The sequence below is a fragment of the Fulmarus glacialis genome, unplaced genomic scaffold (genome assembly GCF_000690835.1).
Source record: "Fulmarus glacialis isolate BGI_N327 unplaced genomic scaffold, ASM69083v1 scaffold18125, whole genome shotgun sequence".
NCBI classification, from domain to species: Eukaryota; Metazoa; Chordata; class Aves; order Procellariiformes; family Procellariidae; genus Fulmarus; species Fulmarus glacialis.
In genome coordinates, this window is record NW_009211402.1 from 87,199 (window position 1) to 115,052 (window position 27,854).

The window sequence follows — 27,854 nt, forward strand, 5'->3', positions numbered from 1 at the left end:
GGGGATTGGCTAGTACACAGTGGAGCTCTGCCAGGCCAGCAGCTTGAACTCCATGGCTGTGAGCTCCAATTCTCATACACACTTGGCTGTTTCCTTTGTGTGACGTCTCATCTCCTTCCACTTCTTTTCAGCCTTGTGTTACCCATCTATTATTTATTCTGCCAGTGATTATTTACATATCCACACTCTAAACGTACACCGATCTCCAGACATAATTATTACCGTATGTTCAACCCTTACATTAAACCATGTATTTTCAAACATCATTGCAGAACATTTCTCAACTTGCAGATCTTTTTGTGTCGCACCCTATCCATGCCACCACAGTTATCTTCTTAACTTCGTTCATCTACCTGCCCTAAATGATGTCTCACATCAGTCATTTTAATCCAGTTACATGTAGCTTGGTCCCTCTTCTAGATAATATATGTTCCTTGCAAGTAGCTGTCAGTTGTATCATCATTAGATCACTGCTGAGATTAATAGACCTATTATTTCCACTCCTATATTAGGAGACATATTAAGCTTTGGTCTTTATAGCACTGCTTGGCCTCCCGCTGTCATTGCGTATCCTACAGCCATGTGCCATTAAATCAAATGCCTCCACTGGCATGAGAACATGGAGATATACCTTGCTCAGCAGGAGGTTCACCATTTGATAGCTTGTGTCTCTTCTAGCTCTGAATCTTGCTGATTCATCCAATTTTTCTTGGGCTGCTTTCCACTGAATCTTTTCTAAAGTGACTCTCAACCTGGTCTCACTTACATGTGATACCTAATCAACTGTTGCTGTTTCTGCAGCTTTCCTTGGGATTTGAATCTGCAGCAATTTCATACCAGCCTCAACCATTAATCAGGCCACTGTCCAGTTCCCCAAACATTTGCACAGATCAAGTCCTTCGTGAGAAGTTCTGTTAGACCATCTGCATTCTTCTACCCCACTCTATTTCCAGTTATAATTGTAAGGGCTCCCTTTCACCTGCCCATTTAATCGTCCTTTATCCTCAGATAATTCTTTACAGGTCCTCCCATCTGGCCGATGCTTGTTTTTATTCTGTCAGATTCTCATCTGTTTTCAATTTAATAATTCTTGTTTGTAGCTTAAAAAATCCCATCAATGACCTCAGTACCTCAGTTTGTCTCCAACAAGTCAGCCAGACTGTTGCTGTCCTCTAATTCCTGGCATACCATGTTCCTCTTCTCGTCTGTCTAGCCAGACTAACTTGTCTGACTGACCTAGTCTTAATATTCTGCTCTTTCTGCTTTGGCTTGGACTTTCAAACCACATCAATCTGTGGCATGATTCAATATCAATTATTTATTTTTCATATTTGATTCTCTGGGTTCTTTAAAATATATCACCGCCCTGCCACTGGCATGGTTTTCTGTCTTTTCCATACAATTTGTAGTGTGGGTTACCACAGCTCACGGTGATCATCTTCCTCCTTCTCCTCCTCCATTTCTGAGATACTGAGAATGTCACAGTCCCCACTGATGGCTTGCTAACTTCTTTCAGTAATAAGATTTCTGATATCTTTATATAAAGATGTTGTGTTTCATTGTTCTTTTTTTTTTTTTTAATGCTCACTATTATCTGCACAATTCCACTTTATCATTTTTTCTAGGTGACAGGGGATTGAGTCATTTCACCCCGAAGGGTGTGAATTTCCCGTGGTCAAGGATTAACTTCTTCCCGCCCGTGTTTGGCAAAAGAACTTGGCTTCAACCTCATGAGGGAGGAATTCTTGCCTGCCCCTGGCGATAAACAACATCAGCACTGAACCTGCATCCTGCAGTTCGTTAGGAACAGTCTCCCACCATGGAGAACTGGAGGCATGGGTCCCGTGGGGCTGTTTGATGGGGGCCCCCATTTTTGATGTCACCCCCATTGTCAGATGTATTCCAGTCCACTTCAGCTGTAGATAAGCTGAAAATCTCAACGGAGCGTTTTATTCAAGTAAGGTGAAAGATTCCATTCTTAATTACAAGGTTGGAATCAGAAAAATAAACGTATGAGAAGAAAATGGGTTCCTGGGGACATTTTTTTAGCTCCCTCAGTTCACTTATGTTACAGCCAATGGCTTTGTATTCTGAATGCACATTTCTCAGAGTACAGCTGTGGACAGATGAATCCTCTGAGCGGTTCCAGGGAGGCTTCCCTTTTTTTGCTCTCTTACTGTCAGTGCAGGACATCTTGAATCAATTCCAGGGGCATGCAAGAATGCAAAATCTTTTGAATCTATTCTGGGACCAAAATAGAGAACCTCATTCTCAGACTCCTGTTTCCAAAGTTAGAGGATCAGATTCATCCACTTGCCCTTCCGAAGAGCATAAATTGTACTGTGAAACACCACGAGTATCACAAAGACTGTTACCTGTACAATATCACAGTAGATCACAAAGAACTTTCTCCAGGGACCATGGATAATGAATCGATAACAAGGCTTCCCAGTTTCGATACTTGCAGTGCTTCATCTCCTCCTTCTGTTGGCTTTTGTTTCCAACCATCACCAGTGCACTGTTCCAGTAGTTTCCCTTGTTTGGGTTTTTTAGTCTGGCATTTATAAACTTTTCTCTCAAAAATTTTTTTTTTTTTGTCTTCATTTTTAATGCCAGCAGCTTGGTTTCATCTTTGGCTGGATCACATCTCTCTCACAGCAGTTTAATCGATTTCAGGAATTTCTCCAGTTCCTAGTAAATTCAATCCCTTTGTCCATATGTGAATTTTTTTTTTCAGAAATGTACAGACTATTTCCTAGCCCTCTGTGTGATACTGGAACTACTCTGAAGGCTGTTACTAAGAAAGCCTGTCTGTTAGTCTTCTATCAAACAAACTATACATTTTCCAAGGAACTCTCCCTCTGCTGATGGAACTCATGAAAATATACTAAGCTGGGTGGGATGTGATCTAGGAACTATCCTTCTAGTCCCTGCTGGCTAACGTGCACAAAGCTAATAACTTCTTTCCTCCTGATGTTACACTTTACATTCTACTGAGGTCAAGGCAAGAGTTGCTATTTCCCAAAATGCATACTTCAACTGTGAGTCCACTGGAGTCACCCAAGCCCTGGATTCACTGCCCTGTTAATTTTGTAATGTCCCTCTGTTTTGGGATATATCTCTGATGATGGGACTGTGGTGCACGGCACCAGCACCACCCCATTATCTGGAAAGGGGACAATCCACCACATTTCACATCATTCTCTGCAGATATCAATGAGTGTGAGCGGGACCCACTGCTGTGCCGAGGTGGGATCTGCATGAACACAGATGGCAGCTTTGAATGCATCTGCCCCCCTGGACATGAGCTGACTTCCGAAGGGAACACTTGCGTAGGTGAGATGATGGAAAGCTATGTTATGACTAGAGCCTGTTCAAGGGTAATGATATAGGGAGACTTGGATCTCATGCTGGGCACATGAATCTCTCCTTCCAATCTCGTATGTGGGTAAAACACAGTCATCCAGGAGAGACCGAGGTCACTCCTGGGGTTTCATTGCATTTATGATGTCTGTTGTTCTACTTGCTGTTCACTGAAGACTGATCAATAGGGCAATGACAAATTCAGTTTGGAGACAGCAGTAGGTGGGGGGTACCCAGGGATGGGTACCAAATGACGCTCAACGTGGCATCAACTTGGCTGGCTGCTCAAACTGTTCTTCCCACCACAGATATCAACGAATGCTCCCTTAGTGACAACCTGTGTCGCAACGGACGCTGCGTCAACGTCATTGGTACCTACCAGTGCGCGTGTGATTCGGGCTTCCAGGCCACGCTGGACAGGCAGGGCTGTGTTGGTGAGTGCTCCCCTTTGCCAAATAGCCGTGCCAAGACCCCAGTACGCATCTAGAACCCTCCTGGCCTCATACCTCTTCTAATGCCCAGTGGGGTGTCTGAGGGTAAGGCAAGGGAGGAACCTCCTGGTTGAGCTACAGCCAGATTGGCACTACTGGTAAGGGGCTGTGAAACTACTGTGAGCTGCAAGTGGTTGGCAGAGAAGGCAAGAGGTGCTTTCTTCGGGCTGGGGGAGCTTTGTTTCCTCTTCAGCACCTCTCCCACCTTGTCTCTGTTACTGGCACTGTGTCTGAGCAGCTCTGCTGCAAGGCACGTATCCCAGCCCGCGACCCAAGCAGCTGCCTGACCTTTCCCTTCTCCCCCAGACATTGATGAGTGCACCATAACCAACGGCGGCTGTGACACACACTGCTCCAACTCGGAGGGCAGCTATGAATGCAGCTGCAGTGAAGGCTATGCATTGATGCCAGACAAGAGATCATGTGCAGGTGAGCAGTCAGCTTGGCTCCCGTAGGTGCTGCCCCAGGGACCTCTGTGTCCATTGCCAGTCAGCCACAGTGTCGGCCTCAGGGTGAGGGGGTCTCGTTTTTAAGTCACTTCCAGAGAGGTGATTTCCCTGGACGGATGTTTTTGCTTTGCACTGCAATGTCCAGCCCCTCATGACAGGCTCCAGAGTCCTGTAACTACATGATTTGGACCAAAGCCCCTCCTGTGACTCCCTCCTGCTCCCACAATACCCTTTCACTGGTTCTAACATCTTTACTTTGGCAATGGTCTCCTTTCTCTAGATATCGATGAATGTGAGGATAATCCAGACATCTGTGATGGTGGGCAGTGCACTAACATCCCTGGGGAGTACCGCTGCCTCTGCTTCGATGGCTTCATGGCATCCCTGGACATGAAGACCTGTATTGGTGAGGACAAGGCTGTGCCCCAGGCATGCGCCAGCACTGCATCGCAAGGCTGCTGTTGGATGGAGGAAGGGATACAGACTCACATCATGGTTCTTGTGGTGTTCCAAGCAAGTCCTTTTTCTCCTGCAGATGTGAATGAATGTGATCTCAACCCTAACATCTGCCTGCACGGCGAGTGTGAAAACACGAAGGGCTCCTTCATCTGTCACTGCCAGCTGGGCTACTTTGTCAAGAAGGGAACCACAGGCTGTACAGGTGGGAACTCACCAGACCTGGAGCTAGGGGTGCTGGTCGGAGCCCTCACAAACACCTCCTGCAGCTGCCATGGAGAGAACACCATCCCTGTACTGAGGGATGGTGAAGACACCTAGGGATGTGGTTGTGTGCTGGGACCCCCTCCTGGGCAGGCAGAGATTGCCAGGAAGGCAGGCTGCGGGCAGGAGTTGACACTTTCTTAGTTTATAGCCAAGCCAGAGCCTGCCCTTCCTTTTGTCTTCATCTTCCAGGGGTGAGCACAGATCAGCTCTTCAGCTCAAGGGTACAGCTCCAGGCAACCTGTTCCCCAAAGCACCTTGTTCCCATCCCCTGGGGTTCAGACCCCCAGGAGCCATTGGTACCCAGACCCGTTAGCAGGATTGTACCCGCTGCCCCCTCCTCTCCTGGGGGAGCTGAGCTGTGTCAGCTCTGATGTCCTTCCTTTCCGCAGACATTGATGAATGCGAGATCGGGGCTCACAACTGCGACATGCACGCCTCCTGCATCAACGTGCCCGGGAGCTTCAAATGCAAGTGTCGCACAGGCTGGCTTGGAGATGGGCTGAAGTGCAACGGTGAGTTCTCATCCCAGGAGAGGATGTTCGTGTGTCCAGGTGCTCTGTGGGCACCTGTGAAGGCTGGGTTGAGCTGACACCTGCACTTAAAATGCTCTTGAGCTCCAGGAGCCCTGCATGAGGATTTATGGAAGTGTGGAGAAGTGTGGGTGTGTGACAGAGCGGGGGACTGTAGGTGTGGGTGTACGGGTGTTGCACTGTCAGGCTCTGCAGCTGTGTCTGTGAAGCCGTGAATGTGGGAGCGAGGGCATGTATTTGTGGGATGTGGAGCCTCATGAGTGCTCCAAGTGCCTGGAGGCTGCAATCTCCTGGGCCATTTGTGTGCCCCCCTGGGCCCTACACTAGCTGCCCAGGCTTGGAGGAAAGGCTGGAGGCAAAACACTGACAAGGGTGTTCTCCCTGCCCAGATCTGGATGAGTGTGCAACTGAAGAGCACAAATGCAACCTGAACGCCAACTGCGTCAACACACCAGGCTCCTACCGCTGTGCCTGCCGAGAAGGCTTCAATGGGGATGGCTTCTCCTGCTCAGGTGAGGCCTGTAGACTCACCTGGCAGCAGGAACGTGGCTTGGGCATCCTGCTGGGACATGGAGTCACCCCCTCTTAACCACCAGCCTGGCTCAGCACCTGGCTACCTGTGTCTGGGGTTCCTCAAACCAGACGTCCCCCAAAAGTCACTGCAGCCTGCCCTGCACCACAGCCTGCTCAGATACCTTCAGCAGAGATCCACCTTTTTCTCAGCAGGTGTTTGAGGAGGATCAAGGCAATGAGAAGTATTGCAGCCCCCTCCTCCCAGCCTCCCAGCAGAGGGGTGGGAACAAGCCTGTGGGAATTTTCAGGGCAAGCTGAGGGAAGGTCCCATCTTCGAGTGGACACCATGTCAGTCTCATGCTTGACTCTCTCTAGATGTGGACGAGTGTGCGGACAATGTGAACCTGTGTGAGAATGGACAGTGTCTCAATGCACCTGGGGGTTACCGCTGCGAGTGCGAGATGGGCTTCAATCCCACAGAGGACAGCAAGGCCTGCCAGGGTAAGTGCCCAGAGTTTTGACTGCTGCTCCAGGAGATCCAGTGTCCACCTCCTTGGTCTCTCCCCTGCACTGTCACCACCTGATCCATTATTAAGCGAGACCCACCTGAGCAAGACCCACTATCACCTGATGGTGCAAGGCTCCTGAGGTGCCCTTGGTCTCTCCCCTGCACTATCACCACCTGATGCATTATTAAGCGAGGCCCACCTGAGCAAGACCCACCATCACCTGATGGTGCAAGGCTCCTGAGGTGCCAGCTTATTCCACTTACGGGAGTTGGTCCCCAGCCTGCAGAGAGGCTGGGCTAAGCCAAGGATCCATGCGAGATGTGGACAATCAGCAAAACAGGGGTGAGGGGAGAGGGCATACACGCAGCACGCCTGGTCCTGCTCACCCAGGAGGTGGTATCCCACGGCACTAGAACCATCCTGAGATGGGTTACCCACAGCTTGGCTGTGACTCTGCTTTGAGATGGGAGCAGGAGAGGCCTGTATTGGCCGTCACTCTGCCAGATCCTGAGTAGCCAGCTCTCCCTGTTTTGCAGACATTGATGAATGCACCTTCCAGAATATCTGTGTCTTTGGGACCTGCCAGAACCTGCCCGGGATGTTCCGCTGCGCCTGTGATGATGGCTATGAACTGGACAGGAGTGGAGGCAACTGCACAGGTATAGGACTTTCACAGGGCTGTTGGATGAGGATCACTGCTCTGTGATCTGCTGGTGTGAGCTTGCCCCAACCATGACAGGGAGTGGCACTAGCAGCCTAAAGCCAATTAAGCGTACCTGTGTGATGCGGTGATGTGTCTTTGCTCTTGGCAAGGCCTCGATGCTGCTGGAAGGTGGGCCTTCAGAGGATAGGAGGGAAAGCTCAGTGTGGCTCTGCTCCTTTCTTCTGACTCTGGGCAGGGTGGTGTGAGGCAGGACGAGGCAAGGTCTGTTTCTAGAAGGGCTTTGTCTACCATCACATGAAGAGCCATGGTCGTGGGGGTACACCCTGAACACACAGTACAGAGCTTAGGGCTGGGGCTGTGGTTTCTGTGGCAGTCTTCGTCTTTTTTTTTTTCAGTCTTCATCTTTCCGTCCTTTCAGACATCAATGAATGTGCAGACCCTGTGAACTGTATCAACGGCCTGTGTGTCAACACACCTGGCAGCTACCTGTGCAACTGTCCACAGGACTTCGAGCTGAACCCCACTGGTGTGGGCTGTGTGGGTGAGTGGGGACCTGTGTGGAGAGCACGCCTTCCATCCAAGACCTTGGTTGTCCTTCTTGTTGGTCCCACATAGCTGGAACTGGCCACTACCAGAGACTAGGGTGGCTGATCGCTATCTGCCCTGCCAAATACCTGGCTGTCCATGATGGGCTTAACCCTGCAGCAGCAGAAGAGTACCTACCTCCTGTTAAGCCTGGCCCACCTTGTGTCACCCATGTGGGTGCTCTCCTGGTTGAAGCAATGTTATTCCTGGGCAGCTCTGGAGCTATTCTTAAGCGTTTGTTTCTTGAAAGGCCCTGGGTTATTGATAGCATTATTTGGGTCATGCTCCCTAGCCATACTAAAGACAGGCCACCATGCTATGACCTCTGAAATAGTGCCACTTTTACCAGACAAGCTGGCCACACTTTATTCTTGGAGGGTTCCCAAAGTCACGAGCTTCAAAGACAGTCTGGATATGGTTTACTACAACACAGGTAGCTGACAGTGTGAACATCTGGGACAGGACTGGGGCTTTATCCCTCTCCCTGCTTCTTGAGGCAATAGTGCCATTCATTCCTCCTGTGCACACAAGTCTTTACTGGAGGGGCTTTGCTCACCCACTACTGTCTTTGTGCAGATACCCGTGTTGGGAACTGCTTTCTGGACACCCAGGATCGAGGAGATGGGGGGATCTCCTGCAGCGCAGAAATTGGAGTTGGGGTCACTCGGGCATCCTGCTGCTGCTCGCTGGGTCGTGCATGGGGCAACCCCTGCGAGCTTTGTCCTCCAGCCAACACGAGTGAGTTGGGAAAATGTCTGGGGTGAACTTGGGTATGGGCCGGATGGGCAGCGTAGAGCAGAGAAGAGAGATGGGGCCGTTTCCCTATGGCTTCTCAACTCAGGCTGGAGGTCCTGGGTGCAGGATATGCTATCATCATGATGGAGCAAGGGAAGCTGAGGGAGAGGGCGGCAACCCTGTTGTGTCAGTGCAGGGCTAGGTGGACCAGGGCAGGGGAGAGGGGAAGTGGGGTGGGGGAGACCAGGCTGGTTGTGCCTGAGGGATCCAGGTTGGGATCCTTCATTCCTAGTCCAATGGGCTGGGGGAGGGCAGTGGACGTGGAATAACCCCGTTCAAGGACGGGCAGGCAGATGCAGGGAGGCTAAGTTGGCTTGGCATGCGATGGGAGTCAGGCTGCTCCACCTGGACCACTGTCACCATCCTCCTGGCCTATTTCTCCTGGGTTTCTCCTGGTTCTCCCTATCCCCCCTGTTTCATGGGAGCCCACTCAGCTTAGGATCCCCCTGACTGACTTTTTCCACAGCCGAGTACAAGACCTTGTGCCCTGGAGGAGAAGGTTTCCGGCCCAACCCCATCACTGTCATCCTGGAAGGTAAGCCAACCCGGTCCCCATGTCCCCTCATCAGGGGCTTGGGGAGCCCAGCCCCTTACAGGCACTGTCTACTGTGGCACCGGGCTGGCTGGGTGCCCGCCGAGCCCCTGACCACCGCATGATAAACAGCAAGTGTGTGCTCTCCTCGGACGTGCTCCGGCCACCTGGCCGAGCCGCTTGGGCACCAGCAGGGGCTGGAGGTGGTGGGATGAACCCACCAGGGATCCCCAGGTGAAGGCTCTGCCTGGGCTGGTCCAGCAGGCAGTGAACACCTCCTGGCTGCTCTCCCTCCTCAGATATCGACGAGTGCCAGGAGCTGCCGGGCCTCTGCCAGGGCGGCAACTGCGTGAATACTTTTGGCAGCTTCCAGTGTGAGTGCCCCCTCGGCTACTACCTCAATGAGGACACGCGCATCTGTGAAGGTACCTGCACCATGGTGCCTGTGCTTGTCTGCGTGCCTGGCGTGTATGGCACACGTGTCTGCATGCGTGTGTGCGCAACAGAGTTGTGCGTGTATCTGGGCTACCCTAGGAGTGGTTGGCAGAATCCCTTCACCTTTCTCTTCCGGACTTCCCATCCTCATCACAAACCCTGTCCCCTTTCCCAGTGGCCAGGCCAGCCTGGTCCCTGTGCCAGGCCCATCCATACCTTGTGCCAAGCCTCCCCCCAATCCCATGGCAGGCTCTTCTCTGCCCATGCCCAGTGCTTTGACCTCCAATCTCCTTTATTTGGCAGATATTGATGAGTGCTCTGCTCACATTGGGATCTGCGGCCCTGGGACCTGCTACAACACCCTCGGCAACTACACCTGCGTGTGCCCCCCTGAGTACATGCAAGTCAATGGAGGAAATAACTGCATGGGTACGGCATGGTCCGAATCTGCGGGAAGGGGACGACCCTGGGTTGTGCTGTGGGCAGCACAGCGTGGGCAACGTGGCTGAGCAGACGGAGCAGAATTGCTGGGAGCAGGGGCCGGGACTCAGGACACCTGAGTTCACCAGTGCCTCACCGCATCCCTGCCCCTACGCCGCGCACGCTGTCTGTGCCGGAGGGGCGGATCATCCTGCTCGTCCTGCCAGCAGTTGTAGGGAGAGGGGCTGCCACAGGGCGGTGAGAGACCCAGCAGAGCATTGCCACTGCCTGGTACGGGGCAGGACCCAACGCTCTCACTGGAGCAGGGCTTCAGCCCATCACTGCAGCCACTTTGCTGGGCTCCCCTGTGTATCACCTGCAGTCCCTGAGCACTAGGACAGGACAGGGTGGCATATCCCCAGCAATGAGCGCCCTGGGGCTGGCAGCACCCGTTCCTGGGGCTGGCACGAGACGCTGTCTGGGAGAGCGTGTGCTATCGCAACTACAATGACACGTGTGAGAACGAGCTCTCCTTCAACATGACCAAGAAGATGTGCTGCTGCTCTTACAACATTGGCAAGGCCTGGAACAAGCCATGCGAGCCCTGCCCCACACCAGCCAGCCGTAAGTCAACCTTCCTGGAAAGGCATCTTGATATCGTAGCTGCCCCCTCGTTTTTCCGGCAATCCCATGCACTTTGAGGCCCAGGCACTACCAAAATAGAGGGGGAGAAGGGAGAGCATCGTGTCTGGCAGGTGGTGCCTGTGGGTAAGCGCTGTGGGGACATGCATTGCGTGGAAGGACACAGGGGACTGGGACAGTATCTGCAGAGAGGGGATGATGTGGGCTGCGTGGGCAGGCAGTGGGTCTGGGCTGCGTGGGCAGGCTGGGCACGCGTGGCAGCGTTGCAGTGGGGACTGTGTGGAGGAGTGAGGCTGTACCTGCATGCGAGGCACGTAGATGCCACGTGTGTGCGTGTCTTTTATTGTGCGTATATGTGCCCTGCAGCGCATGCGTGTGTAAGCCCTTTGCCTGGTGCCATACGTGTTCTTGGGGTTCCCCACGTGCCGGCCCCTGTGACTCCTGGCTGAGCACCGTGCAGATCCTCTCCTGCCTGTCAGACCCCCTCTCCACTCACTCCAGCCGTAGTTGGCCCTTGTCCCTCTCATCCCTCACTGCACCCCACTCTGCCCGCTGGGCATGGCCATGACCGCGGTGTTCCTCTTCCAGCCGAGTACCAGATCCTGTGTGGGAACCAGGCCCCCGGATTTATCATCGACATCCACACAGGAAAGCCGATCGGTGAGTAGAGCCCTCATGCCCTGCGGAGCCAGGTCTGCTCTCTGCCCCTCTGCTTTCTTCCCACAGTGCTTGTGAGCTTATTCCCTTCCCCTCCCTTAGTAAATTAAGTCCTGAGCAGAGGAGAAACAAGGAAAAGAGGTGGCAGATGTGGCTGCAAGCAGCTGGCCAAGCCTTCTGTCCTGAGTGGCTGGGCTGCTTGCAATTGTGCCTTGGTTTCTGCCCCACCTGGAGAGACAGGTGGCCAGTGACCACGGATAGTGGCCAGTGGCCAGGTAGATCCAGACCCATGGTAGCCCTGGCGCTCGTACTGCCAGCAGCACCGGCCCTACAGCAGCAGGGCACCGCTGAGAGCCAAGGTTTCGGGTTTGTGTTTTGGTAGATGGAAGCTAGAGGAGCTGTTGGAAGTCCTGGGATTTGTGGGCTGTCTACAGATGTTTCGAAGCCTTGAAAGATGGACTTGCTGGTAGTTTGTGAAACAAACAGATTAGTTAATCATTGCCTCACCTGGTCTTGGCAGTGCCAGCCAGGAGACTGAAGAGGGAGATGAGTTCATCTTCCGGGAAGAAAGTGCAACAGAAGGTATCAGTGCAGGGCTGCTGGTGGATTGCGCTGGGCACAGTGACAGAGTTGGGGACCCTGGAGCCATCTCAGTATTTCAGTGACTCCCTGGACTTCCCATTTGCAGCCTGGCCCCAGAGCCTGAGCAAGTGTCCATGTTACTGCAGAGACACACTCGGAGAAAACGAGGTGGATGTCCTGGGTAGGATCCCTCCCAGCATGTGCTGTGCAAGCTCTGCCAGCAATCCCGTGGCTCCTACAACTTGGAGTCTTGTGTGGCTGTGTTGTGTACCCAGACCTCTGCAGAGCGGCCCTAGCCTGGCATGATCTGCAGGATCCAGTATCAATCCTCCAAGAGTTGCTCCACTGTTTGTCTGGTGGCCCTTTCCTACTAGTCTTCTTTTTAGAATGAACAAGAGCAGCAGTCTCCCAGCTATGGGAGATGTTTTCCTCCCTGCTGCCTTCCCGGGATGCTGAGAGATGTTGTCTGTGTGCAGATATTGATGAGTGCAGTGAGATCCCTGCTATCTGCACGAACGGTGTCTGCATCAACCAAATTGGCAGCTTCAGGTGCGAGTGTCCCATTGGATTCAGCTACAACAACATCCTGCTCATCTGCGAAGGTAACGGGGCAGCCAGGGCAACGCTGCCACGGGTGCCCAGGAGGGTGGGGGTTCTCAGCGTGGCACTAGCATCTCCCCGCTTCATGGTGAGGGCTGTCAGCAGACATGGACAGAGCCCACATTTTCTCAGCCTTCTTGAAATCTTCCTCATTTTCCGCGTCAATGGGTTGGACAAAAATTGCCTAATTTCATTCGTGTTCCTGTTTGGTTTTCCCCTCCTCTAGGTTTTTTTGGGGGGTTTTTTAGGACGAGTTTGCAAATGTGACGGTTTAAAAGTTTTGAGTTGTAACTAAAATTCATTATTTTATTGCAAAGCAATAGAAAAAAGTTGAAAATTGATCCTGTTTGGAGCAAAGGGTTAAAATTCAGTTGACTCCACTGAGCCACTCCATCCCTACCCGGATGATGGTGCCTGGTGAGTGCTTAGCACTCTGCACCGTCCAGGTTTGCATTGCTCTCCTCCCACAGACATCGATGAATGCAGCAGTGGGGAGAACCTCTGCCAGCGCAACGCCGACTGCATCAACATCCCGGGCAGTTACAGGTGCGAATGCTCAACTGGATACAAGCTGTCGCCTAGCGGAGCCTGCGTGGGTAAGATGGGAGCTCTTTGCTACCTATTCCAGAGACACGTGTGCGAGGCGCTGACACCCTTGCCTAGGCTCTTCAGATGGTTTTGCAGACCACCATGTGTGGACCCAAGGAAGGAGAGGATGAAGGACATGCCAGTCCCATGTCTGGGTTCCTGGTCTTTTGTTCTGGGGACTATGACCTGGCTGTGCTGTGAATATGGCATACCTGTACTTCTGGAACAATTCCCAGGGCTCCTGTGGGCTCCTGAGGGATGAGAAAAGGTCACTGTGAAGTGCACCTTTAGTCCGGCAGCTCAGGCCATTTTCTCCAATTAAATTTATTTTTTTTAGAGGTGGCAGTGCATAAATCTTGTTCTCTGGGAAGCCACCTCTCAGAAAACCAAGACCCCGTTCTGCTGTGCTGCTGCTCACAGACACAGCTTCCCACCAGCAGGCAGGGGTCTGCAGAAGGCCACTGCCTCGGCTTTTCCCATTTGGTCCCTCCCTTCTGCTCACTAGTGCCCGCTTCGCTTTGTTTTAGGTCGCAACGAATGCCAGGAGATCCCCAATGTCTGCAGCCACGGGGACTGCGTTGACACAGAGGGCAGCTACGTCTGCATCTGCCACAACGGCTTCAAGGCCACGGGGGAGCAGACCATGTGCATGGGTCAGTGTGACTGCCACAGCCCTGCCACGTGAATCAGATATCAGGATGGACGTGAGCCCTCTCCAGCACCTGCTGGGTAGTGCCAAGGACAGCCAAGGGCCACTGTGTCCTCTCGGTCCCGGGCTGTCCCTGCAAGCCACAAGGGTGTTGTGCAGCTGCCTGGACCCTGTCTGCACACCCAAGATGGCGGCTCTCAGCTCACTCAGCCCCTGAATCAGCTCTGACCTTCCCTCTGCAGATATCGATGAGTGTGACCGACAGCCCTGTGGAAACGGGACCTGCAAGAACACAGTCGGCTCCTACAACTGCCTCTGCTTCCCTGGCTTTGAGCTAACACACAATAACGACTGCATGGGTGAGTTGCATGAAATGCTGACCGCACGGAGAGCTGACTGGGGTCAACGTGGCAACGGCTGTGGGGCACGGGGTGTCACACAGTGGCATACAGGGGGTCAGCTCTGGGTGTCACCTGGCAGTGGCTGTAGGGGTAGTTGTATGTGTCAGAGGTGTAGGGTGGTGAAGGCACGCTGACACTCACATGCTGTGCGTATCTCTTCCCGTTGTGCTTATCATTTCCCTCCCACAGACATTGATGAGTGTTCATCCCTGGTGGGGCAGGTGTGTCGAAATGGCCAGTGCATCAACAGCATCGGCTCCTTCCAGTGCCTGTGCCAAGAGGGGTATGACCGGACCCCTGATGGGAAGAACTGTGTAGGTGAGTGTCCGGGCAGCAGGCTGGCCCTTCTCAGTGGTTGAGCTGTATGTTGGCACGGCTGGCACTGTGCAGTGCTATGAGACAAGATCCCCAAGCTGGTCCCATCAAAGGCAACTAAGCAGTGGACTCTCCAGAACCACTCAGAAGGCCCCGAGTCCTCTGGAGCCAAAGCCTGGTCATTTGACTGCCCACAGAGAGCTGGACTGGGCCCCACTCTGCCTGCATCTCCCTTCCAGCAATGCAGGGAACAGTCAAGCCAGTCCCCTTCTATATGCTGAGACCTGCAGGCAGCGAGGAGAAATGTTGTCCTGTCCGTGGCTCCAAAGCATGCAGAGTTGTACCAGGGATGCCTTGGGAACTATCCTGCAAGCAGGGGCTGTGGGGGCAGACAGGCACGTTGTATTCTGGTCACTTGTGTCCACCACTCTGCCTCCTGCAGCACCAGGTCCTGCAGGGCTGAGTCCATGTTCCCAGGGTACGCAAGGTAGAGCATCCTGGAAAATGTCGTATCTGCTTCCCTTGCATCTTTTGGGCAAAGCAGGGTGCAGCTGCAGGTAGGGCCTGGGTGCAGTAAAGTGCCCTGCGCCCAAGTCCTCCGAGCTGAGCACAGACGCTATCACCAGTTACTTCCCTTCCTCTGCAGACATCAACGAGTGCGTGAGCCTGCCTGGGACCTGCTCCCCGGGCACCTGCCAGAACCTGGAGGGCTCCTTCCGCTGTATCTGCCCCCCTGGGTACGAGGTGCAGAACGACAACTGCATCGGTAACGTTGACTCTCTGCCTCCTCCATTGCCAGCACAGCATGTGGTCACCTTGGACTATTCCCAGAACAGTCATATTCTTCCTGAGTGGGCTGGGGCATGCATCACCACCCCCAAATATCTTCTTGAAAGCAATTAGACACAGAGCAAGGCCTGCTCCCATGACGGAGGAGGCTCAGCGGTTTTGCTGTGCCCTGGCCTCTTCATTGTCCCATTTGCCCTGAGGGTGGGTTAAGGGTTAGGGCTGGGGTGATGTCCTGCAGGCATCAGAGCTCCCCAAACATCACAGCTTCAGCTGGTTTTAATGCAATGAGGAAAGGAGGTGACCTTTGGCTGCTCTGTAAGTAGTATGTCCTTGGTGCTTCCAGATATCAACGAGTGTGAAGAGGAGCCCAACATCTGCCTTTTCGGGACATGCACCAATACCCCTGGCAGCTTCCAGTGTGTCTGCCCTCCAGGCTTTGTGCTGTCTGATAACGGCCGACGGTGCTTTGGTGAGTGCAGCTCATCGTGGTGGGGAGGGGAGCATAACCATCCTGGATGTCTGCAATGACCTGTGCATTTCCCCATCCTCCTACAGACACTCGCCAGAGCTTCTGCTTCACTCGCTTTGACAATGGAAAGTGCTCTGTCCCCAAGGCCTTCAACACCACCAAGGCTCGGTGTTGCTGCAGCAAGATGCCTGGAGAAGGCTGGGGGGACCCTTGTGAGCTGTGCCCGCAGGAGGGAAACGGTAGGTGTGCTGGGACCTAGCTCTACGGGAGAGATGGCTGCGTGTGTCTCCGACATGCGCAGGGTGTGGGGAAGGTCTGCAGGCCGGGCAAGACAACCAGCAATGCAAGCCGTTCAGCAAAGTGGGCTCCTCCGTCTGGAGAGTACTGCCTTGAAAGCTGGTAGCCCTTATTGGACCGCAGTATTCCCTGGGTCTCCAGCAACCTCAGGCAGGCTTATTTCTGCTTTGGATCTGCTTTCAGTTCTCTGCAGGGCTTTAGATAAGGCAAAAGCATCTCAGGGCCTCCAGATCCAAGGCGAGCACAGGTGTTTTCCAACCAGCCGGGGTTTTGTGGCCTCCCATGGGCAGTGAGCTGTCAAGCTCCCAGTCATGCTTTAGAAGCCTCCAAAGCACATTTCAGCTTCTCTGTGAGTAGAAGCACTTGTAAGTATATCTCACTTTTCTGCTTTCTTCCAGTTGCCTTCCAGGAGCTGTGTCCATATGGCCATGGAGCCATCCCAGGCCCAGGTGACACCCGAGAAGGTAAGGTCTGATCTAGGGATGAGAAGAAATTTGTTTTGGGGGGAGGTTGCCTAGAAGCAGCCAAACTTAAGCTGTCTGGAGAGAAGGGTTGAATCCCAGGAAGGGAGGGACATCGGACTGGGTGCCCTCCCAAGCTCGTGGTCTCTGTCTGCTCACCAAAGGTTCAGCCCTCAGCTCTGGAGAGGAATTGCAGGGTCAGCCCTGAGGCGACGGGGCTATGTTTCTGGCTACGTGCTCACGTGAAGTTTCATTGCCTTGCCCTTCTAGATGTTAATGAATGCTCAGAGAACCTGGGTGTCTGCATAAATGGAGCCTGCATTAACACCGATGGGTCCTTCCGCTGCGAGTGCCCCTTCGGGTACAACCTGGACTACACAGGAGTCAACTGCGTGGGTAAGGGTCTGCACGGGGAGCACCTGCTCCCTCTTGCTTTTATCCTCCTCACATCAGAGGCTACGAGCATGTGCGTGCATGGAGAGAAGGAACTTCCTTCTCCCCTGCCCCTTTGCTTTTTACCCCTGGCTTTGCTGGGCTTCTTTGAATGCTCTGGCTGCAAGAAGAGACCAGCCTGCACCTTTCCTATCTAACTCATCAACCTAACATGGTCCTGGCTTCCTCCAGATACCGACGAGTGCTCCATTGGCAACCCTTGTGGGAATGGCACCTGCACGAACGTGGTGGGAGGCTTCGAGTGTGCCTGTGATGAGGGCTTTGAGCCAGGTCCCATGATGACATGCGAAGGTAATGCTGCTGTGGGGCAATCCCTTCACCCCCATTACATACTGGGCCATGTCTGTGACCCCACTGGATCACTGCCTGGGTGAGCAGCAGTCAGGTCAGCCTCCAATGGACAGTGCAGAAAAGCTGGCTGGGGCTCATCTCCACATGAGTGTGTACATCAGCACTGGTCCCCTCGGCTTCCTCTGAGGCTGAAGCCCAGGAGGAGGTCTGGGGACCTGCAGGAGCTGCCTCACCAAGGAGCCAGGACTCTGCCCCCGTCAAAGGTGTTGGGACACCAGGTGTCTGTCCCTCTGCAAGTGAAGACCATGACAGGAAGCCTTGGTGGAACAAAGTTCTCATGAGATGAATGCACGGGGAGTGGGGGAGTCTGTCCCGGGGAGATCCACCACCGTTACTGCCCAGCTGACTCTGCTGAGAGCACAGAGTCGAGCTCTCTTCTCTCTCCTGCATTCCAGATATCAATGAATGCTCACTGAATCCCCTGCTCTGTGCCTTCCGCTGCATCAACACCTTTGGCTCCTACGAGTGCACCTGTCCATCTGGATATGCCCTCCGAGAAGACCGAAGAATGTGCAGAGGTAAAATCCCCTTCTGCACCCATCAGGGGAGCTCCTACACTCCCCCCAGCCCCCCTGCACTTAGCTGGTCTCTGGTGCTGTGCAGAGAGAAGGCAGGACTTCTGAGCTGGCATCTCTGGGCTTGCGCTCACTCTCACCTACCTTGGTGTCTATGCTGTGTGCCAGCCAGCCTGGACCAAGGCAGTGGGGACTGGCGGAGCAGTGCAGATGTGAGCTCTCAGTTCCTAGTTGCCCCCACAGTGCTGCAGAGCTGGCAGGTTGAACATGGTCTCATGAGGTTCTCGGTTGCAGATCTGGATGAGTGTGCAGAGGGACTGCACGACTGCGAGTCTCGAGGGATGCTATGCAAGAACCTCATTGGCACCTTCATGTGCATCTGCCCACCAGGAATGCAACGCAGGCCCGATGGAGAGGGCTGCACAGGTACCAAGGACTAGGCTGGGAGGGGTTCCCAGTAGGGCTGGACATCATTCTCTTTTAGGCATTGTCCATGTAGCTTTATTTTATGTCCTTCTGTCAAACAGCTCCTCCCCAGGGTTTCCCATGTGTCAGAACTTACTATATGTCCTATTAGATGCCTACATACACAAAACCTCTGTTCATCGCTGGACCCATAGGTCTGCTCAGTTCCAGCACAGGATGACACGGCATTATGCCTTGTGTCCTTTCTGTTGAGTCTTTCCGTGTCTGCGTCAAGCTTCTTTGCACTGAGCTGCTTTTGGAAGGGCCAGCATTGGACAGCCCAGACCTGCACAGTATTAGGCAGAGCAATAATGCAGAGCGAGCCCAGCCCCACTCCTAGCCCAGCAGCTTGGCCACTTGCAGGTGGAGAATGTGCAAACCAGGGAAGCCGGGCACTCGGCCACCCTGCTTTGGGAGAGGTCCAGGGCAGGTGGATATGTTTCTCAGCTGCCTGAGGATGTGGAAGTGGTCCTCAAGGACTACGTGAGGGCGTTTCAGACTGAGTGGTAGCGTGGGAACTCATGGAAAGCTGAAATTTGTCCTATGCCTCACCACAGCTCTTTGTGGTTCCTTCCTTCCTAGATGAGAACGAGTGTCGTACCAAGCCTGGAATCTGCCCCAACGGCCGCTGCATCAACACGGTGGGAAGCTACCGCTGTGACTGCAATGAAGGTTTTGAAGTCAGCCCCTCTGGCACAGAGTGTATTGGTAATTACCAAGTCCTGGTAGTTCAGCAGCCTCTCTTTAGTAGCAGATGATGCTTTTCAGGTGTTTCAGGGTTTCTGAGCTGAAAGGTTCTTGGGGCACCACCTTTACTTTTAGTATTATCCAAACCACACTACCCTCCATGCTGGAACTGGCACAGGCTGGACAGGCTGCTCGGTTATCCCCGGTGCTGACACCGACTCAGATCCTGAACTTTTATCCCCATTCTCTCTGTCCAGACACCCGCCAGGGATTCTGCTTCACTGAAGTACTGCAAACCATGTGCCAGATGTCCTCCACCAACCGCAACCTGGTCACCAAATCTGAGTGCTGCTGCAACAGTGGGCGCAGCTGGGGCCCCCAGTGTGAACTCTGTCCCCTTCCTGGAACTGCCCAGTACAAGAAAATGTGTCCTCATGGGCCAGGGTACTCCACTGATGGGAGAGGTGAGCTGGGGCCCAAATAACCTTCAATGCAGAGGGGAGAAAGCAGAGATGTGGGTACAGGCAGAATTCCCCCGGGAACTGGCTGGGACAGTCCTACACGGTGCCTGGAGCAGACAAGAAGCCTCTGCAACATTATCTTACAACTCCCTGAATGTAGTCTCTGGCTCCCTGGGAGGGTCTGAGCTGCCCTGGCACAGGAGCATGGGGACAGAGGCAGCACTGGCGCTAACAGGTCCTTCCCTCCCTCCCGCAGACATCGACGAGTGCAAGGTACTGCCCAACCTCTGCAAGAACGGACAGTGCATCAACAGCATCGGCTCCTTCCGCTGACACTGGTCCTTCCGCTTCCACTGCAGGCTGGGCTCCACCGCGGATATCACAGGCACAGCCTGTGTGGGTGAGTTGGGAGAAGGAAACCCATGTCTCCGGACAGCCCTTGGCCTTGGCAGGCTTCCATCCCTACTTTTCAGCATGCCAAGAGAGGGTTCTGTAGCCCCCACCTGGGACCTGCCCTCACCTCTGTCCATACTGTCCTGCATATCCATGGCAAGGCTCTGGACACTTTGCCCTACTGCATGGTCCTCTAGACATCGAAGTCATCACTCCGTGTTGTTTAACTCCTTAAAACCCAGGCTCCTTGTCTTCTCCCTCTGGCCCAGCGGTCACAGGGACTGGCAGGGAGTGTGATGAGTCTGTGAGCAGCCAAACCTTTCGTTGGCAGGGCAGCTGGTTCTAGCCAGCCTGAGTGCCACGTTGGGAGTCCAGATGTTGACATAAAAGGCACCCCTGGAATCACAGCTGCAGGCATCTGGGGAAGTACTGAAGGAGTTGAGGATGTGCTGTACTTCCAGTATTGAGATGATGTTCAGGACCATGCCAGCAGCTGTGTGTCCTAGACATGGAGTGGAAAAGAGGCCTTGGCTCCCAGAAACCAACCTCTGTGCCTAGGAGTAGAGCAGATACCACCTTGAGACCAGGACAGGATTTTTCTCTAAACATCCTTGCCCTTTGTCCAACTTTGTGCCCTCCAACCTGGCTTAAAGTTATGGGCTTTGTCAGAGCCATGGCTGCTGCTCCTTGCTGGGCAGAAGTGACAAAGCTCCAGAATTACAGGGCTGGCCCCATCCCTGATGTTCCCAGTACTCAGGAGGAGCATCTACCTGTCTCTTCATCTAGAAGGGGACTGGGAAAGATGTCACTCAGATCCACCAGGTCATATAACATCCCATATCTGAGCAGGGAGGTGATTCAACTCTTTTCCTGCAGGAGATCTCCTAGGTTTGTTGTGCTGGCTCAAACCAAGGTGCTCCCTCAAAGCCCCTGTCTCTGCTCACCTGTTTCTCGGAGAGTGGAAAAGATGCATTTATCTGGGGCAGGGAGTGCTGGGATCCATAGGGCTATCTGACCACTTAGTTATGTGGGGCCACGAAACCTGGGATCACCTTGTATTCAGGAGCCCCTTGGTAGACTGCATGGTCCAAGCGATGGTGGGGACCCAGTCCAGCAGCACAACGTGCGAATGCTGATGTGTCTTGTCTCTCGAGTCTAGATTTGGATGAGTGTAACCAGTCCCCTAAGCCATGCAACTTCATCTGCAAGAACACAGAGGGCAGCTACCAGTGCTCCTGCCCCCGAGGGTACATCCTGCAAGAAGATGGGAAGATCTGCAAAGGTATTCACCCAGGAGAAGGCAGCAGAGACACTGCCTCATCTCTGGCAGCAGGGGGGATGGCAAGAGCTGATTAATGTGTGCCAGAACAGTCAAGTCTTTCTGTTCAGCCACAGGACAAGGCTAGACATGGAAAAAGGTGCCATGCTGGACCCTCGTGGACTGATGCATCAGGTTTTCATCCCTCTACGGGCACTCTAGACCTGTCTTATCACAAAAAAAAAATATTCCTTGCCCTTTCCTACAGACTACACAGCATATCCCAAACTCTCCTGAGCTCCAGGAGCTTTGAACCAGCATGTCTCCTACAAGTGGGCTGGGCACTATCAGGGCTTCTCCTAGTGCTGGCAGCTGCCAGGTTGGGGCTTTGCCCTCTGCTCCCGGTGCTGATGTATCAGGCTGCAAGGAAGGTGGCCTGAGAGTCTGGGATTTGCGGATTACGGGAGAGGCAGAGAAAAATCTTTGCGTCTTCCAAATGTGTCTGTATATGATCAGCAGCTGAGGTGGAGAGAGGCTCCCTGGCCTTGTTATTCTCATGTAAGAATTTTGTGTGTGGTGTTCCTGAGGCTGGTCCCTGTCAGGTCCTGGTCTGCCCAGGACCACTGTGTATCACCATGTACACGCAGGTGTCACAGACTCAGACCCCAAAGATAAGGTAGCTCAGTAAGATAAATTGAGACACGTGTTCTTGTGGCTTGTTGCTTTAGACTTGGATGAATGTTCCACCAAGCAGCACAACTGCCAGTTCCTCTGCGTGAACATTATCGGAGGATTCAACTGCAAATGCCCCCCAGGCTTCACTCAGCACCACTCATCCTGCATCGGTGAGTAGAGGCATTTGCTGCTCTGCTATACAGCACCGGCAAGGTCCCCATGGGTTAGCTTTAAGCCCAGGAGAGTCTTTCCAGCCCCCCAGCTCTGGCTCTAGAGCACGGCCCCTCTCCAGTCGGCCTGGGGTTGTGCATCTGACTTGTCTGTCTGCTACTCAGACTGGGCTAAGCTCCACGATGCAAGGTCGCTGTCTGCAAAGCTGCATGCAGCCACATTGTTGGGGACAGGCTTACAAGCGGCCGCCGGTGTTTTGCAGACAATAATGAGTGCACAGCTCAGCCCTCTCTGTGTGGAGCCAAAGGACAGTGTCTGAACACGCCAGGCAGCTACAACTGCGAGTGTCAGAAAGGATTCTCCCTGGACAGCTCTGGTGTCAACTGCGAAGGTGGGTCTGTGTCTCTGGGGCTTTGACAGACACATGTTCCACGTGGAAGAGTTTCTAGTTCACTCACAGGCTCTAAGGCAGCTCAGCCCAGCCAAGAAAGGACTACTCCTTACTGTGGGGCACCAGAAACCCACACGGGAAGCCCTGGTGCAAAGGAGAGGTCAGTGCCTGACCTGCCTGGAGAAACACTGGCTCTTGGACAAGTAGATGAAGGTCTTGGTGCTGCAACCATAGCAGCCAAAGGTGGGAAAGGAATGGTCCTGTATCTCATCAGGGGAGATCTCATGCCGGCCAAACCCCACCATGTGTCATGCTAAAGAAAAGCCTATGTTCAGCACAGGGAGCCTGAAGCAGATCTGGTAACAGTCCAGGCCAGACCTTAAATCAAAAAATGTGCAAAGAGGGGCTGCAAGGGGATGTATGTGGACCTTGGGGCTGAGAGTGTTATGCAAGTCCAAGCTGCAGAGACATAATTAGTCAGAAGAACCGCCCACCCACATAAAAACCCTCAAGGATGCTGGCTCCCAGGCATGTACCATGTGCACATGGTCCCTTTGCACCCAGCGCTGCCCACAGGACAGGGAGAAGTTGTCTCACCACCATCTGTGTTACTTTGCTGCAGATGTGGACGAGTGCGATGGAAACCATCGGTGCCAGCATGGCTGCCAGAACGCTGCGGCTGTCCGCAGGGCTACGTGCAGCACTACCAGTGGAATCAGTGTGTGGGTGAGTGTGGGATGGGGGCTCCTCTATCCTATAGCTGTGGGATGGGGGATAGAGGGTGGCTAAGCCCCGAGCCCCTCTCCAGCCACCCCTGGCTGTCTCTGACACTGGATTCTGGGTTCATCTCTGCAAACCCAGCACTGAGCTGCCTGTCCTGCCCAAGAGACAGACCCTGCCTGTGCCCGGAGATGGGGCCCTGCCCTGACCTGCGCTGCCCCAGGTTCTCTCTGCAACAAGGGACCCTCGGGAAGCTGCTCTGCAGTGCTGAGCTCCCAGTGCTCCTGACGCCAGCAGCTCCCTGCATTGCAGGAGGATAAAAAAAAACTCAAGGCAGTCCTTCAGGGATCTGCATGGGCTGAGGTCTCACAGGGGAGCCTGCTGCCAGCTCAGCGACGGCCGTGGGCAGATTTCCTTGGCCGTGCGGGGTGGGGAGCACCAGCAGCACAGGAGCTCTCTTCTCCTAAGTTTCTGACTAGTTCTGCTGTCTTTGGGTGCAGATGAAAACGAGTGCTCCAGCCCCACCGCCTGCGGCTCTGCCTCCTGCTACAACACTCTGGGAAGTTTCAAGTGTGTCTGCCCGTCTGGCTTCGATTTTGACCAGGCGTTTGGGGGGTGCCAGGACGTGGATGAATGCTCAGCAGGCGGCAGCCCCTGCAGTTACGGCTGGGCACGGAGGCTATCTCTGCGGCTGGCCTGGAGGCTACTTCCGAGCAGGACAAGGGTAAGAGAGCAGCCAGCAGGTAGTCCCCACAGGCACCTGGGGGATATTGCAGGCTGTCAAGTCCATGGTGTCCCCAGACATGCTCCATCACCACACTTCTGCTCTCTGCCTCCAATACAATTTGAAGGAGCCCCAGGAGCCAGTGAGCTCCCATTCCCACACGAGTCCTCAGCTTCTCCATGCCAGACTGTTCCTCACCCATCACAAGATCCTCATGCTAATGTGCACCTCCTTTTCCATTTCACTAATCCAACGGTTAGTGCTGCTGCTAGCACTGCAGATGCTCTGCAGATCCATCCAGTCCAGGGTGCAGACAGCTTAAGCCTACTGGCCAAATCTAAACAAGATGTGGCCTGATCTCTATCAGGCATGTTCTGCGAACAAGCCATTCTGTACAAGCCTTGTCCTATACCCAGGCATGATCCTCCATGTGTTTCTGGGTGCCACATGGAGAACCTGTGAGGGCAATGGTAAGGTTTCCTTCTGGAAGCATGAATCTGAGATGGGTGTCTCTGCTCTTCTGCCACCAGACACTGTATTTCTGGCTTGGGTTTTGGGAAAGGTTCCTACCTTCCTGCCCCCCAAGAAGAGGATGAAGACAACCTGCTCTCCCCTGAAACCTGCTATGAATGCAAGATAAATGGCTACCCCAAGAGGGGTCGGCAGCGACGCAGTGTCAATGGCACTGAGAAGCACCAGGTAAGAAATCCATGGCATCCTGGATGGGGTGGAGCAAGGCAAGAGCTGGGTCACTTGGGGGATAGCTGCCTGGAGTGGATCCCATGCAGTGTGCCCATTCCTGCGGGGCTGCCTCGGTCCAGACAGAGGTACCTGCCCATGCTGGGTGCTTGGGTGTTTGTGGATGCCACTGAGTCCAGAAGTCCTGCAGAATTGGAAGGTCTTTCACAATACATTAGAGGAGGTCAGGACAGTCTTAAGTGACACACACTTGTGTGGTTTGGCCACAAATGTCTGGAGATAGATAAATGAAATCAAGAAATAAAGCACACGTTTCCTTGCAAGGGGAGCTGACGGGGGAGCAGTTCCCATAGGGCCATGGAGGACTGTCAGCACTTACTGTCTGACTCCAGGCTGGGCCTGTCACTATAAATCCAGGTTCTTCCTTGGGGGGAAGTTCTGATCTCTGTCCAAGGCTCCCCCAAGAATTTCATAGGCCTGGGCAGGACAGATTGGACTGGGAGGTCACTATGGGCCCTTCAGGCCTTGGGAGGAAAATGTCCCTGAATTTGTTCGTTCTTCCCCTGAAGATGAGGGCTGTGTACTGGCTGGTTCAGTCTCAGAGACACAAACAGGGTACCAAGAAACACTTGAAGAAAAGCAAGGACCATAGAAGTCATAGCCGCTTCTCAGAGCTGCTTTGGGGTGGCCCATGGGGCAGAACTCATTAAATCAAGTCGTCCTTCACCTGGCCATGAGCTTTTCTTGGTATCTGTAAGTAACGTGCCTGGTTCCTTTCGAAGGATCACACTGTGAACTTGGCCAGCATGGATGTGGATGCTCCTCTGTCCATGATGCTGAACCTCTCTGACCTGGCTCACAAGGAGCACATCCTGGAGCTCCTGCCAGCTGTGGAGCCCCTGGAGAACCGTGTGCGGTACCTCATCTCCCACGGGAATGAGGATGGCTACTTCCGCATCCACCAAAAAGAGGGGCTTAGCTACCTGCACCTCGGCCGCAAGAAAATAGTGCCTGGCACCTACCTGCTGGAAATCGTGAGCGTGCCCCTGTACCGCAAGAGGGAACTGCAGAAACTAGAGGCCAAGAACCACCTCAACTACTTAGCAGGGGAGCTGGGCCAAGCACTGAGGATGAAGCTCCAGCTCCAGCTCTACTAACATCCATGAAATCCACCCACCCAACCGACAGTACAGTCCTTAGCCTTGCCATCCACACCTGGAAACAACTGCCTCTTCTCTCGCTGCACCCCCTGCCACCACCTCCCCCACTGCACTGTACAACTGATGGGAAATGTCCCTCTGGGCTCAGCACTCACCTTGGCCATGCAGGGATACTCCGCTTCATGGGGTGCTTGAGTCAAAACCCAGCCACACCGCAAAAAAGCTCATGAAAGCTTTGCCAAAGGTTCAAAACTTGTTAGCAGGGACTCCCTCCCTCTGCTCAGCTCCTGCCTTTAACCAAGATACTGTTAGTCCGAGCTGGCAAGGGCAGTACCATGGGGAAGCTGCCTGTCCTTCATGGTCACAGGCCACACATCACCCCACAGCCCAGGAAATGTGAGGGGAGGCTGGGGGCGGCTTTGGAAGGAGCTATGGCACGGTGTGGTATTAGTGCATTTCCCAACAGCTCTTGTTCCTCCTTCGCTTCTGCATTGTCATGATGGTGCTGCAGAAACCATCCCATACCTACACTGGCTGTGCTCTGTCTCTCTCTGTCCTCTCCATGTCCTCTGGTTCTTTTGGGCTCCTCTGTCGAACAGAAAAGGTCACCTCTGAGTGAAGGGGCAGTTCAGGTTGCTAACCTCACATCACGAAGCATCCAGGCCACAGGACCACAGGCTCCTGTAGGGAGGCTAGGGTTTTCACACCATGGTATGCTAAACACGTGCATGCCCTTCGAAGATCGGAGCCAGAAGGGCTTTTCCAGAGCTCCAGCAAGTCCAGGGGTTAAGGCGTCCTTCTATAAATGAGGAGGAGCTCTGGGGAAAGGCAAATAATTGCATTGTTGATGTGGCTGGACAAACTAAACTGGCAGGAAAAATGTCATGAGTCTGGTAGAGAGCATCTGGATGCTTCCCATGCCAGAGGGGATGGAGGGCTTGGCAGGACATATGTGGCACGCTGCAGCGGCAGATTCCCTGGCCACCACCGGTGTGAGCGTTTGAAAATCCTGTGCAAAGTTTCCCACCAGCAGGAGCAAGATGGGGATGGGGGTAGGTCTCTGCAGCCTGGCAGGAAGAAAGAGGCAGGGACAGCCAGAGCTTCATTTTGCAAACGGTCCTTGACTCCGAGCCACCCCATCTGTGTGACTCCGGTGCTTATGGCCAGATCCCCGACAGTCAGGAGCACTTCTGAAAACGGGGGCTGCAAGTCGCTCCCCTCTGGTTGTTGCATACATCTTGGTCAGTCCAAGGTGACAACCGAGATGGACAGTCTCTGGTTAATGCAGACAAATGAAATGCACTAAAAAGAGTCTGGAAAATATTAATTAAGTGAACTGAGGTCTCCCTGCTGCCTCAAGTAGCCTGTCCAGACCATTCTGTCCAGGTGGGCTTTTCTTCCTCCCTCAAGTGTTCTTCACACAGCTGGTCTCTGCAATGCCATTTCCTAGTTTTGCATGAATCTGTTTTCAGCTCTGCATCAACCCTGTGCATCACCACAGGAAAGAAAGGTGCTAAATTCACTCTGGTGACACACAAGACTACCTTATCAACAAACCTAAGGTGCTTTCAGAAGCTGGTGCTGGTATTGAATCGTCAGCGTTAGTGCACTGTATCCATCCACCCTTTCATATTTATGTATAACCACCAAAGTTATGATTGCTCGTTGTTGTGAGGAGTGCATATTCCTGTAGCTTTTTTTTGGTACTTGGGGGGGGTTGGTTTTTTCCTGGTACGCTGCCGCCGCATGGGGTGGGGGAAGTGTACGTATACTGTATTTGGGCTAATGTCAAACTTGAAAACTCTTTTGCATAATGCAGCTCCAGACTCTGGATTTTGCAAGAGTCCCAGAGCTTGTGACAGGATGGGTGGCCTGATGTTTGGGGGTTTTTTTATTATTTTGTTTTGTTTTGTTTTGTTTTTCCAACAGGTGCTTTTTTTTTTAAAAAAAAAAAAACTATTAATAATAATAAATTAGCAGAGATGGGTTTGTGTGTGTGTGTTGAGCCAAAAGTCTCAAATGAAAAAGCTCAAGGTTTCCTTCATTCCTCTCTGGTGCGGTGTTTGGTTTGGTTTTTTTTTTTGTATTGACATTTCTTACTGGTTGGTTTTTTTTTGGGAAGCATTGAAACCCAAACCCTGTGCCCCCTTGTCCCGCACAGAGAGGTGGCTCTTTGTGGAATTCCTTTTTGTATCAGAAGCAACAGCAACAATAAAATTATTTTGGGTTAAATGGTTCTGTGTCTTCCTCCTCACCTGGGTGCAGCGGCGGC

General features: G+C 53.3%; 1 protein-coding gene across 1 annotated transcript in view; it reads left to right on the plus strand.

Moving 5' to 3' along the window:
- LOC104076615 (fibrillin-2-like) overlaps positions 1–25,579 on the plus strand; it is a 111,234-nt gene extending 85,655 nt beyond the window's left edge. Inside the window, 41 exon segments of the mRNA XM_009577534.1 lie at positions 3,211–3,336; positions 3,672–3,797; positions 4,161–4,283; positions 4,584–4,709; positions 4,839–4,964; positions 5,416–5,538; positions 5,946–6,068; positions 6,445–6,570; positions 7,115–7,237; positions 7,661–7,783; positions 8,404–8,565; positions 9,089–9,157; positions 9,454–9,579; positions 9,893–10,018; positions 10,481–10,633; positions 11,240–11,311; positions 12,367–12,492; positions 12,961–13,086; positions 13,606–13,731; positions 13,970–14,086; positions 14,318–14,446; positions 15,090–15,209; positions 15,576–15,701; positions 15,788–15,940; positions 16,397–16,462; positions 16,730–16,855; positions 17,084–17,203; positions 17,659–17,781; positions 18,073–18,204; positions 18,826–18,951; positions 19,188–19,394; positions 19,648–19,791; positions 20,944–21,066; positions 21,771–21,887; positions 22,151–22,279; positions 22,902–22,949; positions 22,952–23,005; positions 23,500–23,671; positions 23,673–23,723; positions 24,254–24,422; positions 25,205–25,579. Coding sequence (XP_009575829.1) covers positions 3,211–3,336; positions 3,672–3,797; positions 4,161–4,283; positions 4,584–4,709; positions 4,839–4,964; positions 5,416–5,538; positions 5,946–6,068; positions 6,445–6,570; positions 7,115–7,237; positions 7,661–7,783; positions 8,404–8,565; positions 9,089–9,157; positions 9,454–9,579; positions 9,893–10,018; positions 10,481–10,633; positions 11,240–11,311; positions 12,367–12,492; positions 12,961–13,086; positions 13,606–13,731; positions 13,970–14,086; positions 14,318–14,446; positions 15,090–15,209; positions 15,576–15,701; positions 15,788–15,940; positions 16,397–16,462; positions 16,730–16,855; positions 17,084–17,203; positions 17,659–17,781; positions 18,073–18,204; positions 18,826–18,951; positions 19,188–19,394; positions 19,648–19,791; positions 20,944–21,066; positions 21,771–21,887; positions 22,151–22,279; positions 22,902–22,949; positions 22,952–23,005; positions 23,500–23,671; positions 23,673–23,723; positions 24,254–24,422; positions 25,205–25,579 — 5,258 coding nt within the window.
- Positions 25,580–27,854: the final 2,275 nt, after the last annotated feature.